Consider the following 27,038-nt stretch of genomic DNA (forward strand, 5'->3'; position numbering starts at 1 on the left):
AAAGAGAAAAGCTTTACTGAGTTGCCGCAGGGTACTTTGCTCTCAGATGCTGCCTCAGCCAACAACTGCCTCACCTTCTTGGACCGCACGTCAGTGTGCTGCTTCACTCTTCTGCTGCTACACACATCACCTGCAGAAATCAAAGCAAATAACACATGCTGAGATACTGCCCAAAACGAGACCCTGCCTGCACCGATTCCCATCTCCCGCTCCTTTACCTTGGCCTGTTGCCTGCGCTGCTTCTGCTGGTTTCAGGTTGCCATGTTGAGGTGCAGGTACCAGCTGTAAAACCCAAACAACAAGGGATGCTTATAGCTTCAGCAACAATACGACACCTGAAAAACACCTGCTACTTCAGCCCACTAGTCACTGCTTACCATGCCCAAGTCAGCTCCGGTGCCCATATCCCACATGGCTTCATACCTTCAAAATAAAACAAAAAAACTCAAACCATAAGCTAGTCATATAGCCACCAGTCACACCTTCCCTCTAATACCACCAACCCACCTTCTGATGGCACTCTGCTCACCTCTCCTCCGTTGCCCTGCACAGCTCATCCATCTGCATCTGCAAAAACAATGATATCAAACAAGTCACCTGGGTGCAGAGCGATAGCTTAACAATTCCAGAGGTCTTGTTCCCATTTAGGAATACCATCTAGAGCCCAACTACAGCCTGCCATTAAAAGAAATATACAGCTCAAACATTAAGCCCTAAACAATCAAGCATTAACACCTTTGAGATTCAAGCTGCTCAACTAGCAGCACCCTAGTGCCGCTCCCAGATGGCCCCGGTCATCCCCTTGGCACCTGCAGAACGCTACGGAAATTACTGTCCTCGCCTGCTGCCAATGGCTACTTGCTCTGAGATGGGCTGTACGGCCTTTGCCAAAACAGTCTAGGCATATTAACATTAACCATACACTCTTTGTGCTAATCTTCCCCTGACTTTACCATTGCTACACCCCCAGGCAGAGCAGCTCCAACCCAGACACACACATGCACAGACTGACACTGCACACAAACACTACAAATGACGCAACCCGGAGATCTAAGAAAACTCTCAGCAAGAAGAATGAGTCCCGGCCCAGAGATGCCGTCAGGCAAGAAGATCGATGGGGCCGTGAGGAAGAATTTACGGCAGCCCCAGAAAGTCAACTGCTGTCGCCAGTGATAAAAAGATATATAAAAAGATATATAAAAAATACATCCGTAACTGGGACAATGGATGCATGAGAAGCCAGGCTTAGAGACCTAAGAACGTTAAGACGCAGGGAAGAAGTCCCAGAAAAGGGCCCCGGGAAAACAGACTGCTCTTGAGCAGCGATGCTGACACTGCCTTAATCGCCACCACAAAATGATGACTATCCGTAAACTTCTAATACACGAGACACACAAGACAGATCCATGTGTTAGATTTATAACATGAGAAAGAAAGCACTCAGCATTATGCTGATGAGCTGAGGCTTGCGAGACCCCTGATATTGCTACCGATGTGCCTGCTGGGCACAGAGAACAACAGAGACGTGAAGACCCGAGTAAGGTATGGTATGAGACACAGAAGACAGACTACAAAGAGCACACAGTAACACAGACACAGGCTGGACCTGCCCTGCCCAGCAGATGCTCCTGTTTTATAGAAAGGACCCCGTGCCCTCTCTCTGCTCAAACGTGCCCAATCTCAAACCGCCTTCTCAGGTTAGTGAAGCAAAGAAGTCAGAATGGGGAAGGTTCACTGTTTGTTAGGATATTTATCAGCATCTGATTGACTTTGTTTTATTGCTGCTGCAGATGCAGAGTAGAGAACCGGACACTGAAGGGACGAGGCAAGCGGAGTGTCGTCAGAGGGTAAGCCGGCACACAACAACGGAGGGAACGTGCCCCTGTCGGTGCCTATGCAACCAGTTAACGCTCTTTTTTTTGAAGGTGTAAAGTGACTCACAAAACTACATGCAAAGCAGAATGTCTGCCCTGAGCTTGTCGGGCAAGTTGAGCAATGAACACCAACCATAGCAGCAGTTATTTTTGAGGTGTAGAATTGTTTGAGCGAGCAACCGCTTCCAGGCACAACGGTCGCTTTGTATCTCCGGTCTTCTAAGTGCCACGGGTGACGCTGGCCACAACATCTGGCATTAGACTGGGAGCAAGCAGAACACCGTGGCTTTTGCAAATCAACATTGCTGCCCAGTAGCCGAGTGCCCAAGGACTACATCTCCCGGCATGCTCTACCGGCCATCATGGCTGCTTGGCGTGGTCCTGGTGGAAGACCTCATCTCCCAGCATGCCACGCTGAACAACGTGGCTGCCCGGAAGCCGAGTGCCGGAAGACTTCACCTCCCGGCATGCCGCAGGCCCCAGGGTGGGGTCCGCTACAGCCCCCCGAGGACTCCGTCCTTGCCCCCTGCCCTCCTCCCACCCTGGTGTGGGACCCGGCAGCTGCCGCAGAGCCCTGAGCCCAGCCTCGGGAGCCCCAACACCGGCCCAGGGCTCACCCATGATGGGCCCTGGTTCGTCTCCGATGCTGCCATAGCCCCCCCCGCCTCACCACCCCACTCCTCTGGCACAGCCCCAGCCCACCTCAGGCCCCCGGCACACGCTTCATGACCTTCCCCTGGGCATCCTTTTCCTAGCATCCCACTGCACTTTGACACATCCCTGACCTGACCCAGGCTTCCCTGCAGTGCTACCATGGCCCATTAGCCGCCCTACCCGACCCGGACTCCCTCCAGGCTGATCCCAGTGCCCAGACATCCCTGCATGCCTAGGTGTGGCCCTTGCGCTGCCCGCGTGCACCACCTTCCCCCACCATGGCCCCCAGCTGCCCACCACCCCAGCGCTTCGTCCTCCTCCAGCCCCAGCGTGGTTCTCCCTGGGCCCTGTCCTGGTGCATGCCCAGGCTCCCCCACCATGTGTCACATTGCCTGGGACATGCCTGGTTGCAGGGACACCCTGCGTGTGCAGGACCTGCAGCCCCAAACACGGACCCCTGTTCACCTTCTCTGCAGTTTCAGCCACGGTCTTGATCCCTGGCGGCAATGCTTGTCCCAGACTGACCCTAAGGTGATGACCCCGAGCAGCACAGCCCCATCCAGCACCTGGCCTCTGTGAGCAGCACAGTCCCCCACAGCGAGCCTCAGATGCAGCCGGTGCAACCAGCCCCCATGGCCCACGGCTGTAGCCAAGGAGGAACAGGGGACCGTCACCATTAACCCCCGAGCTGGGGCTACCAAGAGCTGGGTAGCAGAGATGTGCCCCCCGCTCTTGAGAGCAGTTTGCTGAAAGTTAGAGCCCTGGAATGCACAAAAAGGAAAAAGCAGTATTAAAGGTGACAAGAGAGTAAATGCAGAGCCTGGAATACGGCAGAAATGGAGGACTCTGGAGGTACAGAAAGGTAAAGGGCGGGGCTGGGGCACACTGAAAGGAAAACAGTGACGCTGGAGCAGACAAAAAAGTACTTGAAAAATCTTTGGGACAGGGGAAAAAGTTAAACAGGAAAACTTTGGGGCACACTGCAATACAAACACACAGCCCAGGGGTATGCAGAAAGGCACGTGGAGGCCTCAGGGCAACCCAAAAATGTGAATTGAGGCATTCAGAAGGCAAACGGAGGGCTCTGGGCCACTACAAAATACAAAGGCAGGGTCTTGGTGCATACCAAAAGGGCCATAATGCATTCTGTGGGATCGGTGTTGCTGATCGAAGTTGCAGGCACTCCCTGTTCCTGTCAAACCCCCACCTTCCAGACCTACCCACACAGACCTCAGCCTCGGACACACGGGGGACATCTCAGTTTGTTGCAGGCAAACTGAGGAGCAGCCTGGGGACCTCGCACAGCTCTGGAGGGTGATGGGAAATGCCATCAACAGCCCTGAGTGTTCATGGCAACACAAAGGAAATCCCCCACAACCACATAAACAGCACAGGGGTTCTTCGGGAATCCCTGGGGACCCCAAAAGGTTCCAAGAGACCTTGGGACCAGCCTCCACCCCTTGAGACCCAATGGATAGGCCTCCTTCTCCTGGCCACAGTCTTCTGGCACTTTCTATCAAGGCTAAAGGGACTGCAGGAACCACAGACAAGAGTACAAAGAATGAAGCAATTGTTTATTAATACACATAAACAACATCTGGCAATAAGTCTGCCATGGGGCTCAGTGCCAATACACTGCCCCTTCTCTTGCAACACCTTAAGAGTCATTAATGGACCAGCATTCATGTCTGGTGAGGGAGGGCCAGCTCCTGCTGCTGCCTGTGGTGTAGCAAGTCACTGACTAGCTGTCAGCCACCACCCCCCCGTGCCCTCCAAACACTTTTCCCTTTGGGGATAGGATTCAGATCTTATGTTTGAGAGGAAAATCCTGCTCTCACCTGTCTGCATTTCTTCCCTACCCCTAAGACCAGAGCCCTGCAAGAAAATTTCACATCTCTGGTCATTCACCACCTCAGCAGTGTGACTGAATGGGTCGTGCCAGCTCTCTATCGAACCAAGACCTAAGATCTGAACACACAGCCAAATGCTGGCTGTCAAAGGGAGAGGTTACGGTAGTGATCCTAACCAGAGCAATACTGTACAGGAGTTAGTGATCCATTTAACAGTTAACCTTGAGAAGGCGCAGGCCTGGTGCTGTGCTATGTGGCAAATAAGCTTGGCCTTCAAGCCTGCGTCGTGCTGCACCTCAATACCTAACACAGTCTGAGTGCTTTTCTTACTGGGATCACAAAGAAAACTAGCTCCAGCGCACTACTTCTGTGAACCCATTCTGCATCTTTTGTTTTCTTACCTTTGCATCCTGTCCTGACACAAAGCAGCAGGACCTCTAGCATAAGAAAAGGGCAACAAGGAATATAGGTGATCCAGCTTATAACCTGAGTTAATTCCATAGACTGCTGGGGATACAAACTAGGAAGTCTTTCACGGATTCGTAACGCAGTTCCTAGCATAACCTGATTCACGTGCCTTCTGCAGCAGGAAGACCACGTTCAAGTGCATCAAGTTGCAATTCTTCCTCTGGCTCCTCCGAATGCCTCAATGAATTGCACTTCTCATCTTTTTTATTTACACGCTTCCCACCTGAGGCCCTGCCAAGTCACGGGACATCCCCAGTCTCCTCCAGATCCTGGGTACTGGCCATTCACAACTGCAGGAGGAGGGAGCTTGATGGGAAATGGAGCCGAGTGACTGCAGGGCCTACGCCTGCTCCAGTGTCTGCCAGCTCCTTGGACACGCTCCAGGCCCAGCAGGTGCTCTCAAAGGCACTTTGCTTTGTGTACCTCTTTCCTTACCACAGCCAGTAGAAGCCATGAAGAGCCACTGAGGTTATTGCACCTTCTCCTTAATTTCACAGGTTTATAGACACCTCTTCTCATTGAAGAATTCAGAAGGCAATCTGATTTTTGGATGCCTACAGATGTGATCCCAATCAGCAGCCTCAACCAATTTTGGTACTGCAATAGCTTTAGAGATCTCCCTTTCTCATTTTCTAGTTTATACTCTAAGGAGTCTCTCACTAGTAGTTTTCCATGGGGCCTTCCCCAAAACAAAAACCTCCCTGAACTACTTTGGTCATCTTATATAAAATACATATAGACAGAAGTGTATGTCTCTTCTCAAGAACATCATCCTAGTTTGAACATTGTGCTCACTGTGTTGCAAGCACAGTCTCCTCACCATGGCACCTTCCCAGGCATAGAAGAAGAGTTCAAATATTAGCAATGGGGCTGAGTTGTGATTTCATTTTCCCCCCCGCCCCTCTTTTATTGGTATGTCATTACCCTCCCAGGAAACAAGCAAGGGCTACAACTAGCAGGGTCTGAGCTGCTGGCAACAAGAATCAGAGGAGCATGAGTTTGTCATATCTAGACTAGACATGACATTTTGAAAACATTCAAGTATGACCTATGATACACTTCCTTTCAGTTATTTGTTTGAATGAACACTTCCAAGGGCTTTTTGACTCAGTGACTTCACCGTACCTCCAAGTCAGCATTGTGCAAAGTCACGTCCCTTTTGAACACAGCACTGTTCCTCCTTTCACCTCTAAGGACTACTGCTATCATCACAGAGCTACTTTTGAGATACTTTATTTACAGCAATGCAAAGAGCAGTACAAAAAAAAAAGACAGATGAGGTATGCAACCCCTTGTCATAACTGTCCCTCCTTATCCCACCTTTACAAATGCATTCTGGATACAAAACCTTTGTGGAAACATTTTGCTGGTCTTGGACATACAAGTGAATAGATGCCTCACCACAGTGCAGCAGCATGGTTCAATCCTGTTTGGTGCCAGTCAGTGGCTGGTCAGGATGCTGCTGAGGCTCAACAAGACAGGCTCTGGGTTCAGGTGTGTCCCAAAGGAGAAGCAGTTCCCACCACCGCCAATGAGCAACAACTCCTTCTCATTTGGCAGAAAGACACTACTATGATTGTGTAGCATTAATGGCCACTCCAGATGCTCCTAAAAAAGAAAAGGAGATACATACATACAGGAGTTCAACACGTGTAACTCATACAATGCCGTAGAGATATTTCATATGGTACCTTCATTAGAAAGTTAAGAGCAGCCACACTGGGTCCCATCTAGGACCGTTTAGTCTACTATACCACCCACAAATGTGGGCAAAAATAGATAGCTAGAGAACACAGGAACAAGGAAATGATGATACACTCTTCTAGTATACTCCACCCACACAACAACTTGCAGTTCAGTGATTTTTTTAATGAAAGTGAATGTCTTTGTACTCCCTGAACCTTAATGTTTTTCCTTTCGAGAACATAGCCAGTCACTTTTTGAATCCATGTAAACCTTTGGCATTCATGTTCTGTGACAACGAGTTCCAGAGCTTAACTATGTTTCATATGAAGTACTCTTCTGAAGCATATTGCCTGCCAGCTTCTTTCGATGTCTCCTAGTACTTATATCAGAAGCAGCAATGAACAGTCATGCCCTCTTCACCACAAAGGAGACAGTCTAAATTATATAGTTACACATTGAGGTCCACGAAACATCTGATTTATAACTTGTATATCTGACAATCTGAAGAGAAGCTCTTTCATGATGACCTCCAATATTTGAAAGCTCAGGAAAGTGAACCTTGGAGACACTTGTTGCAGATAACAGACTGCAGCAGTAACAAAACTGCTGTGTTGGCAATTCAGTTATTGTTGGGGCCACTGGAATCTGAAGAGGACAGGTTGTAGAGGCTTGCCTTGTAAAATGCTCAAGACAGAAGGCAGCTTTTATGAGGGTACCCTCGTCTATATTCTTGGAGAAAGATATATCTGCCCATGATAACTGTTCCATGGCTTTTTCAAGCACAGAGAAAGCTGCCAGACAATGGTTTTGGCGCCATCACCTTCTAATGCAGGTATCAAAGCAGTAATACTAATAGTATCTAGTACTGCATGGAAAATCACTCACAATTCCAGTCTTTCAAAACTTGGGACCAATCCACATACACTGTACAGTACTATCAATACTTTAGCACAGTACTGGTAAAAGCCTACAGAGTTTCACCTAAGTCAACGCAAACAGCTCATAAGCAAAGGCAGCTACCAATCCATCTGCATCCACTTATTCAATGTAAATAAAAAAGTTCTATTCTTTTAGATGGAACTTTATTATCACTGTACCCATCCTCACCACTATCCAACAAGAGTAGCCTATTTTATCTAAAGGATACTAGGCCACTTATAACTTCTGCTACAGAGAGTAAGAAAAAAACTAAACTAGATTTAAGCATACTTCATGCTTTATGCCCCCAGGAAAATGCTGCAAGGTCAGCCAGATGCACACGTATTGCCCATTATAAAAAACAGAGCAGTCACAAATTCCAGTTTCACCGAGGACAGGATCCATATGTACTGATATCTAAAGAAATTTGTTTCTTTACATAAAAGATAAATAAAAACTTGTCAAGCAACAGAAGCTTTCTCATAGAATCATAGAATGATTTGGGATGGAAGGGACCTTTAAAGGTCATCTAGTCCAACCCCTGCCCTGCAATGAGCAGGGACATCTTCCACTAGATCAGGTTGCTCAGAGCCCCATCCAACCTGACCTTGAATGCATTCAGGGATTGGGCATCTACAACTTCTCTGGGCAACCTGTGCCAGTGTTTCACCATTCTCATTGTAAAAAATGTCTTCCTTATATCTAGTCTGAATCTACTCCCATTTAGTTTAAAACCATGACCCCTTGTCCTATCACTACAGGCCCTGCTAAAAAGTCTGTCCCCATCTTTCTTGTAGGCCCCCTTTAGATACTGAAAGGCTGCAATAAGGTCTCCCTGGAGCCTTCTCTGCTCCAAGCTGAACAACCCTAACTCTCTCTCGGCCTGTCCTCACAGGAGAGGTGTTCCAAGCCTCTGAATATTTTTGTGGCCCTTCTCTGGACCCGCTCCAACAGGTCCATGTCTGTCTTGTACTCCAGGCACTATTATCACAGATGAAGGCTACTCATGGATTTAGACTAAGTTTTGCCCAGAGTATGCCAAAATCCTGCTATCCTGCTATGTGACATCACCTGTATGATTGTTCTTCACTGAATCATAGAAGAGAATCACAGAATAGTTGAGGTTGGAAGGGACCTCTTAGTATCATCTAGTCCAACCACCCCTGTTCAAAGCAGGCTCAACTACAGCAGGTTGCTCAGTGCCTTGCCCAGTCAGGTTTTGAGTATCTCCAATGATGGAGACACCACAGCTTCTCTGAACAACCTGTTCAGTGTTCAATCACCCTTACAGTAAAAAGTTTTCTCATGCTTAAGTGGAATTTCCAGTATTTCCATGCTGGTTTCTTGTACTTCAGGAAGCAGCTATAGCACACAGCAATTTCCACCATGAAGTTTTTAATGAAATTATACCACAGACCTCCATAAAGACTAACTGAGGCTCTGGTTTGATCTGTTCTCTTCTTCCATAGACATCCTGAAATGACTATGCTTGTGCCCATCTCAGTTCTCCCGCCCCCCCCCCCCCCCCCCCCCCCGCCACCTGGAATAGAGCAGCTCCGTGCCCTCCACTCTTCTGCACACTCAGACTCTCCCTCTCCTAACACTGTTACGTTCTCTGGGCTGGTAAAAGCACTTCAAAATTAGTTTCTACCTCAAACAGGGAATGTTTATTCCACTCACAAATTTGCCTACTTTGCATTCCCTACTCCATTTCAGGGAATAGCCCTAAAGTTACCACATTCCTTCACACAACACCCTGAAAGAAAAATTTCAGTACTTACCACATTAATTGCATAGTCCAAGCAGAGACCAGTAACTAAGTCAATGACAGTGATGCCTGGCACAGAGGATGAGTGAAACCACACTCCACCAACAAGCAGAAGTTTTCCATCATGCACATGTGCAGTATGTGAATACCTGTGAGTTCAAAATGAGATTGAACTTAATTAGTAAGAGAGGTGTGTAGAGACAGGCCGAAGATTCACTGCTGAATGCCTTCTACTTACCTTGGGATGAGAGGAGGGTGTGTCTCTATTATCTGCCACTGAAAGCCATGTTCAAGCTCCCTCAGAAAGAAAACTGAACCTAAGGGCTGCTCGGCTGCTCCCAGACCTCCTGCAATTAGCACTCCTCCTTTCCAGCTACAGGCACTGTGAGAGTGACGGCTTTCTGGTACTGGACCCTCAACAGGAATCTAGGAAAACATAAGTCCAAGGCTGAAGTTTGCCAAGCTAAGTGTCTTCTTCACGTCCAGGCTCTTAAATGATCTCTTCCTGTTGCATGTCCTGTGGGATGTAACGTTCTTTCCTGCCATAGGATAGGAACAGTTGCTGGAGGGGAACAGAGTAAGCATGATAGGGAACAATCAAAAAAACCCCAACTGACAGATGTTCCTCTAGAGCTAAGTAGAAGTGTTTCCTTTTACACTATCTCCAATATTTCTCCAATATTTCGCTGGCCCACAGTATATTTAATATCATTTAGTCTTCAGGAGGTTTTATTTCTGCATGTTTATTAGAGGTAACTTTATTTGTATTCTTGCGTGCTGCTTTCTGTTCAAGACATGCACCTGAGAACCACAAGCTTACAAACACATGGACTAATGCAGTGACCAGCAAAGCAGGTGATTAGTGGCTCAAACCACAGAGCAAGGTAACATGCTGAACTGCAGTACTAATATGCAGAAAGAAAACCTTTAATGCAAGCACTAAAGATGGTTATTTAATAGTTTCTGAAAGTCTGCAGTGATAAGAATTTCTCCCCTCTTTAGGCAGTCTACTGCAGCACTTTACTACCTTCACAATTAACAGCTTTTCTTAGTGTCAAATTGAAATTCCCCTTTCTATAGATTCCTTGTACTACCCAAAGTAAATATGGAGAATAATTTGTTTGTCCTCTCTGCAGCTGTATTTTATGTATTTGAAGATTTATTTCCATCTTGAATCTTCTCCAGACTCAATAGCTACAAGTCTTTCAAAATCGTCCCCTGTAAGGTATATGGTCTGGTCATTCTCGTTGCATACCTCTACAGAGCTGTACTGCATCCTGTCCACCACTTTTTCTCAGGAATCAGCTTTGGGTATTTTACAAGGGTCCTGCTGAGATTAAGAGCACTGAAGAGAAGGACCACTTCATGTGTCTTACAGATAACATTCCTAGTTACATACCTGAATTCACAGTATAGGCCTTCCACAATAGCATATTGCTCACTCATGTTTAGCTTGGGATCTCTTATAATTATGTGTGTCTCACCCTATAATTGTGCTACGCGCTATTTTAAAAACTCAGTCTATCTTTAATAAACTGCAATTTAGTTTTCCACAAGTATTTCTTCCATGTCAAAGTAATTTTGAATTTTCATCTTGTCCACTAATGTACTATTGAGCCTACTCTGCCTGATGTTAACTGCCTCTATAATATAAATACTGTTTGCTTCATCATTCTTGTCATTAATAATTAGACCCCAGTACTGATCCTGTGGGACGCCACCATTTCCACAGAGCATGATTTCTAAATATTCTCAAAGTCCGATTTCCAAATAATTTTTCACTAAGCTGAGGAGTTCCTCTGCCTGGGCACACCTCCTGCAGGTGTACCCTCTACTGCTGTCCCATACTGGCGTAAGAGTAGGGCACACCCTGCAGCCTGACACCTGGGTGGCAGCATGTTCCCATCAGAGCTCTGCCTGGGGAGATGCATCAGTTGCAGACATAGCCTTCTGCTGGGCAGACACCATTGCTCCCTGTTCGAGCCATCAAAGTTACAGTGCCCTTCCGTGCAAACTGCCGTGCAAACTGCCGCACCACACCCTGTTTGCCTGCTCTGGTCGCAGTCCTCCTGGTCGCCAGTGCTCCCTAGGGGTCTGTTTTATGGGGGGTGGGGGGGTGGGGCTTGGCCACAGTTGCTCCTGGCTGCATCTCTGCACGCCCCTGAGGAAAACCCCCTGACACCATGCTAGAGCATCCGCTGCGGATCATGCTGGCAGCGGAGCAGCTTGCCTCAGTGACCGAGAATGCTCACAGGGAAGTCTTATCAACATGTATAAATGCCTAATGGGAGAGATGAAAGAAGACAGGGACAGAATGTTCTCAGCAGTATCCAGCAACAGGGCAAGAGGCAAATCAAAACCCAACTGGACAGTATCCTGAGCAACCTGTTCTAGTTAGACCTGCTTTAAGCAAGGTTGCTGGCCTAGATGATCTCCAGATGTTCCTTGCAACCTCAACTACTCTGTGAAGACTATTCCACTAAATAGCAATGTGTTTAGAAGTTAGCTCTAACTCTAATCGCCACGGAGTGTGACAGTACTGCCAATGCCATCCACTGTGATCCACTGTGATTTAGTTGGGCTTCCAACACAGCAGCATGCACCTATGAAGTGAAGGCAATTTCCACTCCCTGGGGCTTCCCTAATTTCTTACCACAGTGCAGGAAAGTTCTTGAGTGTGCAGGAAATACCAATCCCCTAGCACAGGCTCCACAGCAGAGCGGCCACCATACAGAAACAGGTACTTCTCACCTATAGAAGAAGACAACCAGGTGAAAGGAGAAGTCAGAATCTGGTATGTCACAAAAGCAAAAATTTCTGTTGCACAGAAGTGAAGCTGACCAAAGACAGAAATTAATGCAGTCAGGCAGAAGTTTTATACACTATTCATACAAAGACATCCTGCAACCTGGCGAACATTTCCAGACAAGCAAGAAATTACTCTTGTATCTAAATCTTTTATAAGACACAGGAAAGACTAAATATTTTTACTAAGAAGCTGTATTCTTCACGTTTGCGGTCATTCAGAAGACGCCCGTCATCCACTTAAATTATGTAGTTTCTGAATGTTTAAGGTCTGAATGGAAATCACACACTATAGTCTCAAACGCAAAAGGAGAAAACATGTTTTTTTATATACTTAATAGACTTAAGGAATGAAAATTTAGGCAATGGAAAGATTACACCTGTAGAACTAATAAAACTAGAAAATCCTAAGTACATAAATCATAGCAACACAATGACATCTATTTATCCCAAGAAAACAGATAAATCCTCATAAAAAAGCAAGAATGTGTATTTGTTCATATAAAAGGGAGATAATGAGAATTTAAGTGTGTAGGAGTTAATCTGGAGAAGCGTCAAAAAGGAGGTACAAAAGGTGCAAAAGTACTTTGGGCAGATGTCAAGGATGTGTGTTAACTGCACTAAGCCCTGTCAGCTCATTTCTTCATAACGGACTACGCAAATAACACAAGTGTTGGTCACTTACTTCAGCTACAAAGCAAAATCAAGGCAAAAATAAGATGATACAATACAGTCTGAGAAAGATAAAACCCAATGTATTACTTATAAAATTTTATTTACCCATTTAGCATTTGCTTCTTTGATATAAAATTTAGACTGGAAGGATGAACTCTAAACTACATTACGGTGTTAATTAAACACTGCTCTACAAATTCAAAGTATGCTCCAGACTAGACTAACAACTGCTTAACAATTCCCCTGGTGTTCCCCTTCAATAGCTCCCTGCCAGCTAGTGGAGAATGAAACAGCTTAAGAAAGGACGGCTCTCACCTCCTGAATTCCACCGAGTCCCCCCACTGCTGAAGTTTTTGCCCCTTACAGTCAGTATTTTTTAGTAGACAAACCTTCAGTGTGCCACTGCAGGGCTTGATTCTAGACCTATTCAGAACTACTGAATATTTGTCAATTGCTACTAGAAGAGCAACATTTCTTCTGAGACACTTCTGGATAAAGAGCTAGGGATCCTGCTCTATAATGCTCCAGAATTAAAACATTATCATTCAGAGAGGAAGTTCTGAAACTTCTTTCTGGTGTGATCAAGCACGAATAACTTTAGCCATTAACGATCTCAAAGAATCAGTCTTCCAGAACAGATTACGTCCCCAGGTATCAATTCTACTTACCACTGGTGATTATGTAGTATACAAAATTGGAAATTATCACATTTCAAGTGTCAAGAAGAGATCTCAAAGCCTCTTTTAATTTCTTTTCTACTGACAGGATTGAGAAGTGCGCCAATATGAACCTGATGAAGTTCAACAAGGCCAAGTGCAAGGTCCCGCACCTGGGGCGGGGCAATCCCCAGTATCAATACAGACTGGAGGATGAATGGCTTGAGAGCAGCCCTGCAGAGAAGGACCTGGGGATGCTGGTAGATGAAAAACTAGATATGAGCTGGCAATGTGCACTTGCAGCCCAGAAAGCCAATTGTGTCCTGGGCTGCATAAAAAGAAATGTGGCCAACAGGTCGAGGGAGGTGAGACCCCACCTGGAGTACTGCATCCAGCTCTGGGGTCCCCAGCACAAGACAGACATGAACCTGTTAGAGTGGGTCCAAAGTCCATGAAAATTATCACAGGGCTGCAACACCTCTCCTACGAGGAGAGTCTGAAAGAGTTGGAATTGTTTAGCCTGGAGAAGAGGAGGCTTCAGGGAGACCTTACTGCAGCCTTTCAATACTTAGAGGCGGCTTATAAGAAAGACTGAGAGAGACTTTTTACAAGGGCCTGTAGTGACAGGACAAAGGGTAATGGTTTTAAACTAAATGGGAGTAGATTCAGACTAGATATAAGGAAGACATTTTTTACAATGAGAATGGTGAAACACTGGCACAGGTTGCCCAGAGAAGTTGTAGACGCCCAATCCCTGAACGCATTCAAGGTCAGGTTGGATGGGGCTCTGAGCAACCTGATCTAGTGGAAGATGTCCCTGCCCATGGCAGGGGGGTTGGAACCAGATGATCTTTAAAGGTCCCTTCCAACCCAAACCATTCTATGATTTACATAACGGCACAATAGTACTCTCCATTCTGGTTTTCGTTCCTTTACTAGTAATTCTTAACGCTAAGAATTCTTAACATTTGCTTTGCTTTTCTTTTAAGCATCTGTTTATCATTACAAAGCCTCACTCACTAGCAGTGCTAGGTTACCTGCTAAAAAGCTCACCTGCACACCCACAGAGGAGCACAGAGGCAAAAGAAGGTGGGGGAACCCAAATAATATCCTGCCTCAGGTACTTCCAGACCCATCCCAGGAGAGCAAGCAAGCCATAAAAGGCTCATTTCCTCATGCACAAGAGAAGCACAGAGAGGCAGTGGCAGGTGTGCAGGCAAAACCTCAATTACATGCTTATAGAAACAATCTGTCCCAGCTCCTCCCAGGGCTGTCCCAGGAGAACTGTCAGCCCCATTGTCCAGCTGTGAAACGCATCCAAATGAGTGAAGAGGAGCAATTCTCTGGAACACCTTTGAAGGGGTACTGCCTCGGGGTATGGGATACATTATAAGATGCAGGGGAAGAGCATTTGGAGTTTGTATAAGACTTATTATGAAGTGTTCAGGAGAGGAACCAGAGGCAGGAAAGGGGATGAATTTAAGTGATTTGGGGAGGTACAAACACAGGAAGATAGAGGGATAAAAGGATAAAAACGGCTAGTCACATCAACAGGTTGCTGGTCAATGTGCCTGTTTGGCCACATCCTGCACCTTAAACACGAAGAGCTGAAAATGAGTCTTTTCATCTGTGGGTAGGTGTGTTTGTGAGAGGTGAGCCAAACAAATTGCAGTTGCAAGTATATATTGTAGCACTTTCAAAAATGCATTATGAGCTTTTTTCGGCACTATACAAACATATATATTTTTTGATTCCTGCCCTACATCTAGAAAACTAACAAGATCGCAGCTCATCTATAATAAAAGTCATTATCACAAGGTATCTGTTGCATAGGTTCTGTAATGAATCAATCATGTATTAATGGCATAGATAATTGAAATCCTGCTCAATTGTTGGATCAACCAATTCAGTTGCTCAGTTCATGAAACTCAGCTGAGACTGCTCAGTCTTTCCCTTTTGTCAGATTTAGTAAAGTCTATCACAAATACTTTTGGACTTGACAAACAAAAAAGGCACAACAAGAACTGGGTAGATACGGTAAGAAAAGTACATTCAAATGAAGTTTAAGCCTTAAGTCTTTAAGCCCGGAGAAAAAAATCACCACTGGAACAAATTCATTACGAAATGTAATGGGATTATCTAAAATGATGATGAATCTATCAAGATCATATTCATTCCAAAATGTTCAGCAAAAAGCTATTGTTTCAGGCAAAGGAATACAACGCACCAACATTAACTGTATAGCCTGTACTACATAAAAAGTAAGGTTATATCATGACAATTTGCCTTTTAGACCTTACCGTCTGGACAGGCCTGCCCCATATATTCTGGAATTTGTATACCTCTGCATACCTACAGCCATTTCCACTCTTTCCAGGCTTTTTACCTTTGAATATTACTTCAGTTGTACTGTGTCTCCAACGCAAAGCAGCTGGTTCAGCAGCAGGCTGCAGACTTACAAGTTCCACTGTAATGTCATCTGGGTCCAAGGCATTACAGGTTTCAGGGAACTTCAACCACAACATTCCCAAGCCTGCACTTGATGGGGATGTTCGTCCTCCTACCACCAGGGCCAGACTGTTCGAAAGACATGACACAGTATGGTACAACCGCTCATCTGTAGAGATACAAAACATCATGGTTCACACTGATCTTTCTCCCATGAAATTTATAGAATCATAGAATCATTCAGGTTGGAAAAGACCTTTAAGATCATTGAGTCCAACCGTAAACCTAACACTGCCAAGTCCACCACTAAACCATGTCCCTAAGTGCCACATCTACATGTCTTTTAAATACCTCCAGGGATGGGGACTCAACCACTTCCCTGGGAAGCCTGTTCCAATGCTTAACCACTCTTTCAGTGAAGAAATTTTTCCTAATATCCAACCTAAACCTCCCCTGGCACAACTTGAGGCTGTTTCCTCTCATCCTATCATTTGTTGGGAAAAGAGACAGACCCCCACCTCACTACAGCCTCCTTTCAGGTAGTTGCAGAGAGCGATAACGTCTCCTGTCAGCCTCCTCTTCTCCAGGCTAAACAACCCCAGTTCCCTCAGCTGCTCCTCACAAGACTTGTGCTCCAGACCCTTCACCAGCTCCGTTGCCCTTCTTTGGACACGCTCCAGCACCTCGATGTCCTTCTTGGAGTGAGGGGCCCAAAACTGAACACAGGATTCGCGGTGCGGCCTCACCAGTGCTGAGTACAGGGGCACCATCACCTCCCTGGTCCTGCTGGCCACACTATTCTTGATACAGGCCAGGATGCCATTGGCCTTCTTGGCCACCTGGGCACACTGCTGGCTCATATTCAGCCAGCTGTCATCCAACGCCCCCAGGTTCCTTTCTGCTGGTCAGCTTTCCAGCTGCTATTCCCCAAGCCTATAGCATTGCATGGGGTTTTTGTGATCTGTGCAGGACCCGGCACTTAGCATTCAGTACCTTCTAGATCTCTTTGACTGCCAACATAATTGCACTGTGACATCACTTTTCCACTAGACGTTATTTCGTTGTTAGCACAAGAACGTCTCACACTTGCCATCAGTATGGGAACTCACCCCATCTTTTATCAGGATTTTCCTTTTTCACACAGCCAGCTTTCCAGTAGCCTGCGTGCTTAATTAGCACATGAAAATTTCTCATACGGCAGTGCTGTCCATCCTCCTCACCAAAGCCTCCAGTGGTGAGAATCACGTTGGGTTTTATCAGAACAGAGTGGTGACCGTATCGTCTCAGGCCAGAAATTTCAGATTGCATTGCACACACTGCTGCAGTGACACTCCCAGCTATCCTGGCAGGACCATCACGATGAGGAACTGTAAGTCAAGGAGAACCAAAGAACTTATGCACAAAAAGAACGAAGGACTACATTTTAAATGAGAGATTAAGCAAGTCTGTTCAGCTTTTCAAGAAGAAAAAATTATGAAGGAAGTTGACAGGGCACACAGACAATCTGACATGCCCTAGAAATCAAGCTGTAATGGTTTAAACTACCACTGTGCCAATGTTCAGCTTCTGCTCACTGCTCCCTCAACTCCTGACACAGTTCTGAGACTGCTTTAATGGGGTGGAGGTAAGACTGGCTAAGAGACTGGAGTATCCTAAATGGCTGTAGCAAGATAGGAATCACTGTAATACCTTCAAAAGGAGTACCTTTCTGATGAAGACAAGATTTGGCTACTTAAATAGAACAGCAGAAAAAGGACAAACACCTGGAAGCTGGATTTCAAACTTTCTTGCTAGATTTTGATCCTACCTTCACAAAAGCATTGAAATAAAGTTCTAAAGCATGACAAATAATCTCTGTTAATTCCAATGGTCCTACTAAGAGAATATTTTCAGTTATCTAAATATCTTCCCTCTAAATACTACACCCCTTAGTATGAAACAAGCTTTCAAGACAGGACTCTAGCTCACCTACGCATTGTACAAATTGTTTTCTTTTGATCAGTTTTGATTTGCATCTTCTTTGTTTTAAGCAAGTGCCTTATTCTGGTGTTATAACAGATGATGAGGTGGAGGAGAAGCAGCGCTCAGTCTATTTTTTGTATGCCATACCCAGAAAAATTGCCTGGGCTGAATGCTGTTTAGTAAAAGACCCTACTTTCTATTGCTTGATGAAGTAAAAAATTTCCTCTCCTTGGGCTTATCTGTCTTCCTACAGATGGGTCTTTTTAAGACCAATGTTGGTTTTTGTTTTTTTTTTTTAATTTCAGAAAACATACTTACCATGCTCTGTTTGGAAGATTTAGTACTTGCACTCTCTTGAACAGGGACCCAGATCTATTTGAGAGGATAGTTGTGGGGGCACATACTGGTATTTGAGACATACCTTTTGCCATTCCCAGTAAAAAAATCTAAGCATAGATAATTTACCAGACTTTGAAGGCTCTTGTTATCAGTTTTGAATACAACAGACACAGCAGCAGAAAGACCTTATTCCTGTCTCTAATGAATGAAGTGTCTTCACTGTATTAGTATCAGTTAAGCAAATGTCTTTTTTTTTTTTTTAAACTCATGGATAGATCCTATGCATTCAGGAGCCTTTAAGGTTTTAACATAAGGACCAGTGACAACCACAGATTATATTTAACCACATCCACATTCATTTAGCTTCGATTTCACTACACGTTTTCAGATCTAATCACAATGCATTCGGTGGCCTTGTTGGCTTAAGGAATGCCATCCTGACTTATCCTTTTCCAGCTGCTTTTCCTGCTCCTTAGAACACAGATTTCAACTTTCAATTGCAGAGAGAACTACTTGTGGTGCTATACTGTGGACAAGACTAGTGATGTGAAACAGGTTAAAAATAACCTTCTGCATTCCACCCTGAAAAAGGAAGGAAGCAGCCAAAAGCAGGAATTTCTTGCACTGCTACTGCTGCCAAGTCCTTTTTATCATGGAAACACAGTCTTGGTCTTGGCTTTTCCCCAGCTGTACCACTTTTCTCCCATCTAAAAAAAGCAACATACAGATCTAAAAGCATTTCAGAAACAGAAATACTACATGCACAATTCCATCCACAGCGGATAACAAAACAAAGCACAAACTTCGTGACATGCTCCTGAGTGCTCTGCTGGACAATACTATCATAGTGCAGTAAGTAAAACATAACAACCTTTCGGGAGCTGGAAGGATAGAATGACTCAGAGACCCCTGTATGGAGGCAAGTGGGCATAAATTGAAAAGGGAGAGTTTGTGGGATCCCAAAAATAGGAGGAGGAGCAGGGTAGAGTGGCATTGCAGCCAGGCACTGGAGGGCCCCACGTATAAACAGAAGGAAGAGCTGTCCAGACTGGAAGGTTCAATAAACTGAAAGAATGAAACCGCTAAGAACCACCAGAGTCAGGACGTGGCCCTGGCCTCGCTATGGACAGCAGAACCATTGTTAGAAGGATGGAGAAAGCTACTCAGATGGCAGCATCCCATCTGTTCCTTCCACGGTTTTACTGTCTCCTAAAACCTCTCAGAGAAGCCTGCATGAGATAAAAGAATACTACGAAAACTAGTCAGTACATACCTGTCATACGGGATAACAATGGAGTCCAGGAAGGTTCCATCCCCTTTGATGCAGTCAAGACAAAGTAATGAGAACATTTCAGATGCCATTCCTGTAGCAAGCCCAAAGATAAAAACAAAAATAAACAATCCCCCTCAAAATCTTAGAGCAAGCAGTAGTAAGGACCTCAGAACGGCCAGGGTAATCAAATCAAAGACCAACCTAGCCTAGCACTGTTTCCAACAGTTGCTAAAATCAGAAGCCTAAAGTTGAAGTTGAATCTGAGAAAGAGCAAGTGTGCAAATATCCTCCTCACCCCAACCTTCAAAAAATTACAGCTCAGGGATTTTGTAAGCAAGAAGCTGTGTCTTTGGATTGAACAATCCTTGATGGATTTCTCATCCATGAACCTATCCAGTTGCTCTTTTAACTCACATAAACTTTTATCATCTGTAATATGCTGTGGCAAGGAGTTCCATAGCTTAATTATACGTTTCATGAGGAACGTTTTTTGTTTTTTTTTTTTAATCAGCTTCCCTTTATGCTTCCCAGTTCTGATCACAGAAAAGAGTGAGGGCTGTATACCAGAGGGACTAAGGTTTCTTAAAGGTCACGGACATAAGTGATCCTAAAGAACTCACAAATGTTCAAAGGTGCAACATGGTCTCTGCTGGCCGATAATACATAAATATGATTTCCAGTCTGACCTTGGAATCACTCAGAGGCAGAAGCACAAGCAAGAGGACTGCACAGGAAGTCAGCAGCAATACCAGAGTCCACCCTGGCTTTTATGGACATTAGGGTATTGAGTATGTTCATTCCCATGGGGTGGGATATATTCAGCCAACTATGTGACTAGAAGGTATAAATATGAATTTAAAAGGCACAAGAAGCCACGATGTTAGCATCATTGCCCCAACTTCTACCAGAAGCAAAAAGCATCTTTTGAAAAGTGATATCCAAAATTCAATGTAAATACTGAAAATGGAAGAATCCGCTATTTGTCCCTAGGCAAATTATTCTAAAAATTAGTTGCTCTCAGCACTAAGCATGTATTTTACATTTCTTATCTAATTCGATCAGACTTGTTTCCAGTAAGACCTGGACCTTACTTTATCTCAAAGGTTAATTGTAGAACTCTCTGTTACCACATATGTTACTCCTATGCACATTTTTCAGCTTGGACTTGTGTACATGTTAACCTCCTCTATAAGGAAAATGATAAAAAGTCTTTACTTTCTCACTGTATGGGCAATTGCATATTTATCTACAGTAATTCTTGTAGACATTTCTACACCACTTTGCAAATCTGCCAGCATCTTTCAGTCATCACTTCTGCATTCATGTAGCAGAGCAGATCCTGCATGTTGGCAAAATAAATGCAAGCACATTAAACTGTTTTCATACTGCAGGCTGTTAGATTTCTAGAGATAATTATAAACAGAGAACCACAAAATTAAAAGGGAAACCTCTAGTAAGTATCCTACAGGATATTTATCTCAGAAGTTACTCAGTATCTTTGACTTCTCTTCTAGACTTCAAATAGTCTATAGTCAAATAGAACTTTGCCAGCAGTTAACATAAAAATGGCAAATAACAGAGGCATAGTTAAATTTCAGTCATTAATATAGGAATGGCTGTACAAAGCCAGACCAAAAAATATCCAAAACTAGTAACCTGCATCCAACAATGACAAACAGTAATAGCCTTCGGAAATGCAAGACAGCAGGACAAGCGCACCTACTTCTCCCAGGAATGCTCCCAACAATTTGCAGTCAGGAACCTCACATCGGGTGTATTTTTATGTATTCAGTAATTCTCAATGGATTTCTCTTTCATTAAAATAATTTCCCCTTGAAACCATGCAAACTTTTAGCATCTGCAACATCTTTTATAGCACTGGCTAGTCTGCTATGCTAAGACTGTCTCCCTGAGAGACCACTCACTGAGGAAGGAACAAGAATCTTTTCTAACACCAAAGACAGTCTTCTTCCCATGCTACTTGCCCCAGCTTCACATGGACCTTCCTGCAGTCTCTGCATTAACTAAGTCTGATTCAAGATCCTTTCTGCCTAAATGAACACCTATGCCTCAGCAGCTCTTCTACAGAACTGTGACCACAAGAAATTGCAAACACCTTATCATATCAAAGCCAGGTCACTGGTGTTCAGAATAAAGGAGGGTTACCTCATATTCATCAAAAGGCTCCAGAGCCTGCACTCTTTGCTGCTCATCTTCTGGAGTACAACAGGTGAAAAACTCATTCATATCCATGACACTGCACGCAGTCCAGCCCTAAAACAGAAACCCCTGAAAATTATTACCTCTGGAAGGATAGAGACTCACTTCCCACAAGAAAACAAAGACCCTAAATTAAACACCTCCATGAGCCTTTAAGACTGTCTAGCTGGAACAACAGCAGCCCAGAATCTGGTGAGGATAGATCTCTTACCTGTAAAGCTCTTAAGAACTTAATTTGGTATATCAAAAGTCTCAGAGGAACCCATCTTGCCTTAATCCCATACCAGAAAGTAGGCTGCAAGTTGGTTGGAAGGACCTGCAAATGACTAGTCATGCTACTAGAGAAGGCAGCGTCTCAGCCTTCGCCCTGTTTGGTTCAACCTGTAACTGACACAGCTGATGACTTCCAAAACTATTTGATGTTACAATCTTTCCCAGGCAAATTACGCTTCACGTGTGCCCTAGAGCTGCATGTACTTACCTTTTCAAAAAAGCGCCTCTGCTGTGCCTCACAATCAGGGTATTGTGCCAAAGAATGAAGTGCAGAGTTCAGCTGGCTAAAATGCTGCTGCATGACACGTCCGAAGGGGTCCCCTGGGTGCATCTGTTCATACAGCAGAAAGCATGCCTGAGAGAAATGCTCTGCTGCCCACTGAATCAAGGCATCTGACCTGTCAGGCACATTGTGCATAAGAAATTAAATAATTGAGGGCCTACCTATCATACGGCAGATGCAATGTATCTTCCTGCAACACCATAAAGCATGCTATTAAGGCATCCTGACAGAGGTAATACACAAAAGAGAATCCTGTGATGGGGACTTATGAACATCTCCTCCCCCATCTGTGCAGAAAATTCAGGGGATGAGAAGAACAAAAAACTCAAAATCACTCCTTCGAGGGTTTTGCTGCTGCTTCTTTTTTTTCCCTCCCTTTTAGGATTTCATATGGACACCAATTACCCCATCACAATTCTGATGTAAGGAACTGTTTGGCACTTGCACAGAATTCCCGAGGCTTTAGTTGTAAGACACCAGGTCTCACAGCCCCAAGTCACGTACGTACAAAGAACCTTGTTCTTTTCATTTTACCACCTAACTAACAGAGGAAAACTCAACTGACCTTCTATTTTCCATGTAGGTGAGCACCACCTCTGCTATGAAGAGGGTGGGGATTTCATTGTCCAGTCCTGCTTCCTCCAGGGCTCTCTCCAGCTCAGACAGCTCTGATAAATCCACTCCCAGTAATTTATAATCCTCTCCAGAAAAGGTGATGACTCCTGGGAGACAAAAATGATACAATCTCACTACAGTGCTGATGCAATACTGAGACCAAAAGGGACAAACCGAAAAATCAACCCCACAGGCAATCGCTCACAAGGCTGTGGCCATCAGCTCAATTTCTTTGGGACATGTACAAGAAAATTCCCATCACTAAATGAACCGTAAAGGGATAGTGTCACGAAGCGACCCATTAAATGCAGATCTAAAACTCTAATAAATAAATAAATAAATAATTATTCCTAATGCAAATTTCACCTACAGATAACTCATAGAATTATCACATTTCCTGTAACAACAAAACTTTATCATATTTACTTTAACATTCTCATAGAACCACTATAATTCAGAATCAAATCTTAAGGGCTCTCATTTATAGACCTTTCAGTTCAGGCTAAGAAAGTACCATTGCTTTGATAGAATTTGAATGGTTTGCCTCACAACCATAAAACCATTCTCAAGTATTTAGGGGCTTGTTTGTTTGTTTTTTAAACAGATTTCATTTCTGTAAAATGGCATTGAATCCTGAACCAGCACATGCTAGCTCTCTGCAAACACCAGGACTAGTCTCACAGATCACTGTTCTCAGAAATAAGTACCAATTCATGACTTGCAAGCATTATCATGGCATACCTCTATACTCCATAAGAATATCATAAGCTATAGCTTGTTGACTTGTTTCACCCAAAACCAAATCATAAACAAACCAAACTGCAAAGTACCTTTAGAAATCACCTACTCTATGTCTCTGTACCAGTGCAATCCAACAATGTCCTGAGGAGAACTGTTAATCTACGCTGTTCTCAAAGGCATCCATTACTGGAGGCAAAGTCACCTTCTTCAGAAGCCCATCCCAGTGTTCCCTGTTAATTTCTTCTAACAACTAACCTGTCTATCCATCACTTACTGCCCTCTGGACACAGAGAACAGGGTATTCCCAACTCTTTTGGCACCTGTCTTTTAGTTGAAGTACTTGAAGATTATTGATATGGACATTATTTGGGGACATTATCCCATCCTGTGGGATTCTTTCCCACAGGATGCTGCCAATATTAAAAATGCGAATGGATTCAAGAGGAAACTGAAAAAGCTCATGGAAGAGCTACTCACTAAGACTTGTTCAACTGCTCACAGGAGCCAGGGACTCCCCTCCTATGTCATGTCCTCCACCCCTTTATCACTCTCGTGACCTCTCACGGCACATGCTGCAGTTTGCCACTGTCTTTGTACTAGTGAGCCCAAAGCTGGACACAGTACTTCAGAAATTGTAACAGAAAGAAACTGAACTTGGTTTGATACAATCTGCTCCTGGCAGCCATACATCTTCTTGTTATCTCTATGATTTATTTGTTCCAAAATTTTTACAGAAAATGAATATGCTTTTCATCTACAACTTTGTAGTTCCTCTACCATCACATCTCATTTTTTGAAGGCTGAAACTAAGTTTGCTTCTTCTAAACATTTACTATCCAGAAAACCTTCCATAAATATCATACCTAATCCTTCGCCTCCAGTATCTCCCACCAGTGCCGACAACTCTTTCGTTCTTTTGATCAGAGTAGCTTTTTGGCATGCCACATTTGGGAAATCCACCTCATATACCACAGTGTGGTGCAGGAGACCCATGTCCTTCAAACGGAAGTATAAGGAGTCAAACCCAGCACCTAAAGACAGGATCTACAAAAAAAGTATCAGAAAAAGTTATACTCAACTCTAGCAGCATCTTGAGCGTCTATCTAGGTATGAAAAATATTCAGTAACATCATCTGCAGAGTGACAGAATCAGGCAATCTCCTGCAAGAGGTAGAAGCATTTTGTGCAGGTATTGCCCCCTCCCAGATATTTCTGTCAAAGTAACAAACGGACAGCCACAGTAGTGCCAGTCAGATTCTCTGCGCTCTTCTGGGAAAGATCACAATAGATGCATTAATAAGCTACTGCCATGCCAAGATACCAAAAAGACTTTTCACACATGTAGTGGAAACTGTCAGTACACCCAGACAAAGAAAATGCACCTGTGTCCTAGGGTGGCTTTGGGTCTTCAGCAGGAAGTCTTGAACACAGTGATCTACAGCACGGGTGCGGATGTAATAACCCCTGTGGAATGAAATTCAGTTGTAATCACTGTCCAGGAACCCTATTTCCCCAGTACTGGCATCCTCCATTTAAAAAAAAAACTGATTTTTTTCTCTCTCAGCTTCTACCCAATAACCCCACATTTATAGACCTGCACTGGGAGATGTCTGATGATTTTGTCGTATCTAGAGCTTGTTAATACATACAGATCTCCTGTATTCAGTAAGTGTATTAACCAACAAGACTATGGATAACCGAGAGAAAACGTGTAGGTATCCTACCTGGACCTATTCCGTTTCGCATAAATAAACATTCACTGGATGAAAAAGTACGAATCCAGACAGTTAGGATGCTCCCCTGCAATGTGAATGGCCAATACCCAAGTTCCTGCTCCAAATCAGATGCTATAACAATATGAAATTAACTCCTTTGCTTACAAGGGGCTACCGGGTATAACAAAATGAATGACAATGTGTGCAAATGCAGTGAGAGGGGAACAAAAAAGGGGAAGAGAAGAAAAGTCAGGAAAGGAATTTCATTCTGTTTTTTGAATGAATAGAACTAAGTAAGTCTAACTCCTGGAAAGTGTTTACCATTTGCCTAGTCTGGCAGGGACTGGTGCCTCTTTTTCCTTGGCATTCTCTTTCAGTTAGTTTCATCGTGTCCTCGACAGGCTTACCAGTTCCTGTCACCCCCTTTAACAAGCATGTTATCACCCCCATGCCTCTCAAGGACTGCAGATTTTACTAGATATTCTAAGATGTCCCAAAATTCACGACCGTGTTGACAACTGCAATACATAACCCTTTCTATGACTTTAGTTTGGCATGCCAATGTCACGTGACAAGTCCACACAGGCTCAGCCTCCTGACCTGATGAGCAACACTCATCTTCATAGGCCTGCAAGCTTCTGCTTGAATACTGCTTTTTTTTTTTTTTTTTTAAATTTCCCCCGAATGAAACTCCTTTAGGAATTCACATTTTGATTGCATTAAACTATTAGCCTCATATTATGTAAACTCCACTACCATATCAGCATCAACCCTCTACCCATGCACATTAAAACATTCATGCTTGTGTCCTGCAAAGTTCCAGAGAAGACCTACTGGTCAGACACGACTGATTCAAAAGATAACACTGTTTCCCTGAGCCACCAAAAACCTTACTGAAATTGTAACATTCTTGAGAATTAATGAGAAAACTATTGACGTGCTAACATTTTTAGTACACTAGTTTTTAAATCTTATCTAAAGTAGTTTTCAGCAGCATTGAATACTGGAGTTAGGAACCAGTTCGCTGATATATTTTACTCAGGACAAAGCTTTCAATTTTTGCCCATAAACCATGTAAAATTATACTAACAGTCTAAAAAGGTTACGCTACCGAGAGGCAGCGCTCTGCAAGTTGCCAACCTGTCACCGTGCGCGCTTCCTTAACGCATTTAAAGGAGTCGTGCCTTAAACCGAAGAGGCAGCTCCGGGGGCCCGGGGAACCACCGGGCCCCGCTGCAGCCGCCGGGGGGAGGCTGCGAGCCCCAGGCCGCCGCGGGCACCGGGGCTCGGCAGCCACGGCCCCGCGCAGCGCCCGCTCCTCACCGGTGCACAAGCGGGGCTCGCCGCCGCCGCCGCCCCACGAGGAACCGCAGGAACCGGTCCTGGGTGTAGCCCCGCGCCGCCGCCGAGCACTTGCTGACGGCGCTGCTGCCGCCGGTGCCCTGGACCTGCCGGGACAAGGACACAGCGCTGGCGCCCCACCGACACCGCGGGCCGAGGAGCGCCCGGGCCCACCCGGCCGGGACGGCGGGGCCAGGCGGCGCCGAGGGGGCTCCGCGGGGAGGGAGAGGCGGTTCCCGCCGGCGCCGCCGAGCCCCGTTCGCGTCCCAGCCTCCGCCCCCGCGTTCGCCTCCCCTCGCCCCCGAAGCCCCTCCGGGCCCCGCCGCCCGGGCCAAGGGCCCCGCCCGCGCGGACACCCGGCGGGTCCCGGGGGTCACTCACGGCGGCGGGGCGCGGGGCGCGCGGACGCTCGCGGCCCATCCCGCGCGCACCGGGGAGCCGCGCCGCAGCGACGGGAAGCGCGAGCGCAGGGCC

The 27,038-nt window shown here is 45.1% G+C and overlaps 1 protein-coding gene across 3 annotated transcripts; it reads right to left on the minus strand.

The window, feature by feature from the left end:
• Nucleotides 1-528: 528 nt before the first annotated feature.
• On the minus strand, nt 529-27,038 carry LCMT2 (leucine carboxyl methyltransferase 2). 3 transcript variants are annotated; one of them, XM_082304474.1, is made up of 15 exons: nt 26,946-27,038; nt 26,547-26,671; nt 24,891-24,972; nt 24,372-24,552; nt 22,718-22,874; nt 22,078-22,267; nt 21,543-21,650; nt 19,377-19,467; nt 16,912-17,169; nt 15,741-15,971; nt 11,872-11,969; nt 9,457-9,644; nt 9,232-9,367; nt 6,248-6,454; nt 529-567 (listed from the first exon to the last, which is right to left on the minus strand). In XM_082304474.1, exons 1-14 carry the CDS (start codon nt 26,982-26,984, stop codon nt 6,287-6,289), a joined length of 2,052 nt encoding a protein of 683 aa, XP_082160600.1. In that variant the 5' UTR covers nt 26,985-27,038; the 3' UTR covers nt 529-567; nt 6,248-6,286. The 3 variants fall into 3 exon arrangements, with proteins under 3 accessions (XP_082160600.1, XP_082160601.1, XP_082160599.1); XM_082304475.1 differs by lacking the exon at nt 529-567 and having other exon boundaries at nt 4,236-6,454; nt 19,377-19,419; XM_082304473.1 differs by lacking the exon at nt 529-567 and having other exon boundaries at nt 4,236-6,454.

The sequence above is a fragment of the Platalea leucorodia genome (genome assembly GCF_965183815.1).
Source record: "Platalea leucorodia genome assembly, chromosome: 2".
NCBI lineage: Eukaryota > Metazoa > Chordata > Aves > Pelecaniformes > Threskiornithidae > Platalea > Platalea leucorodia.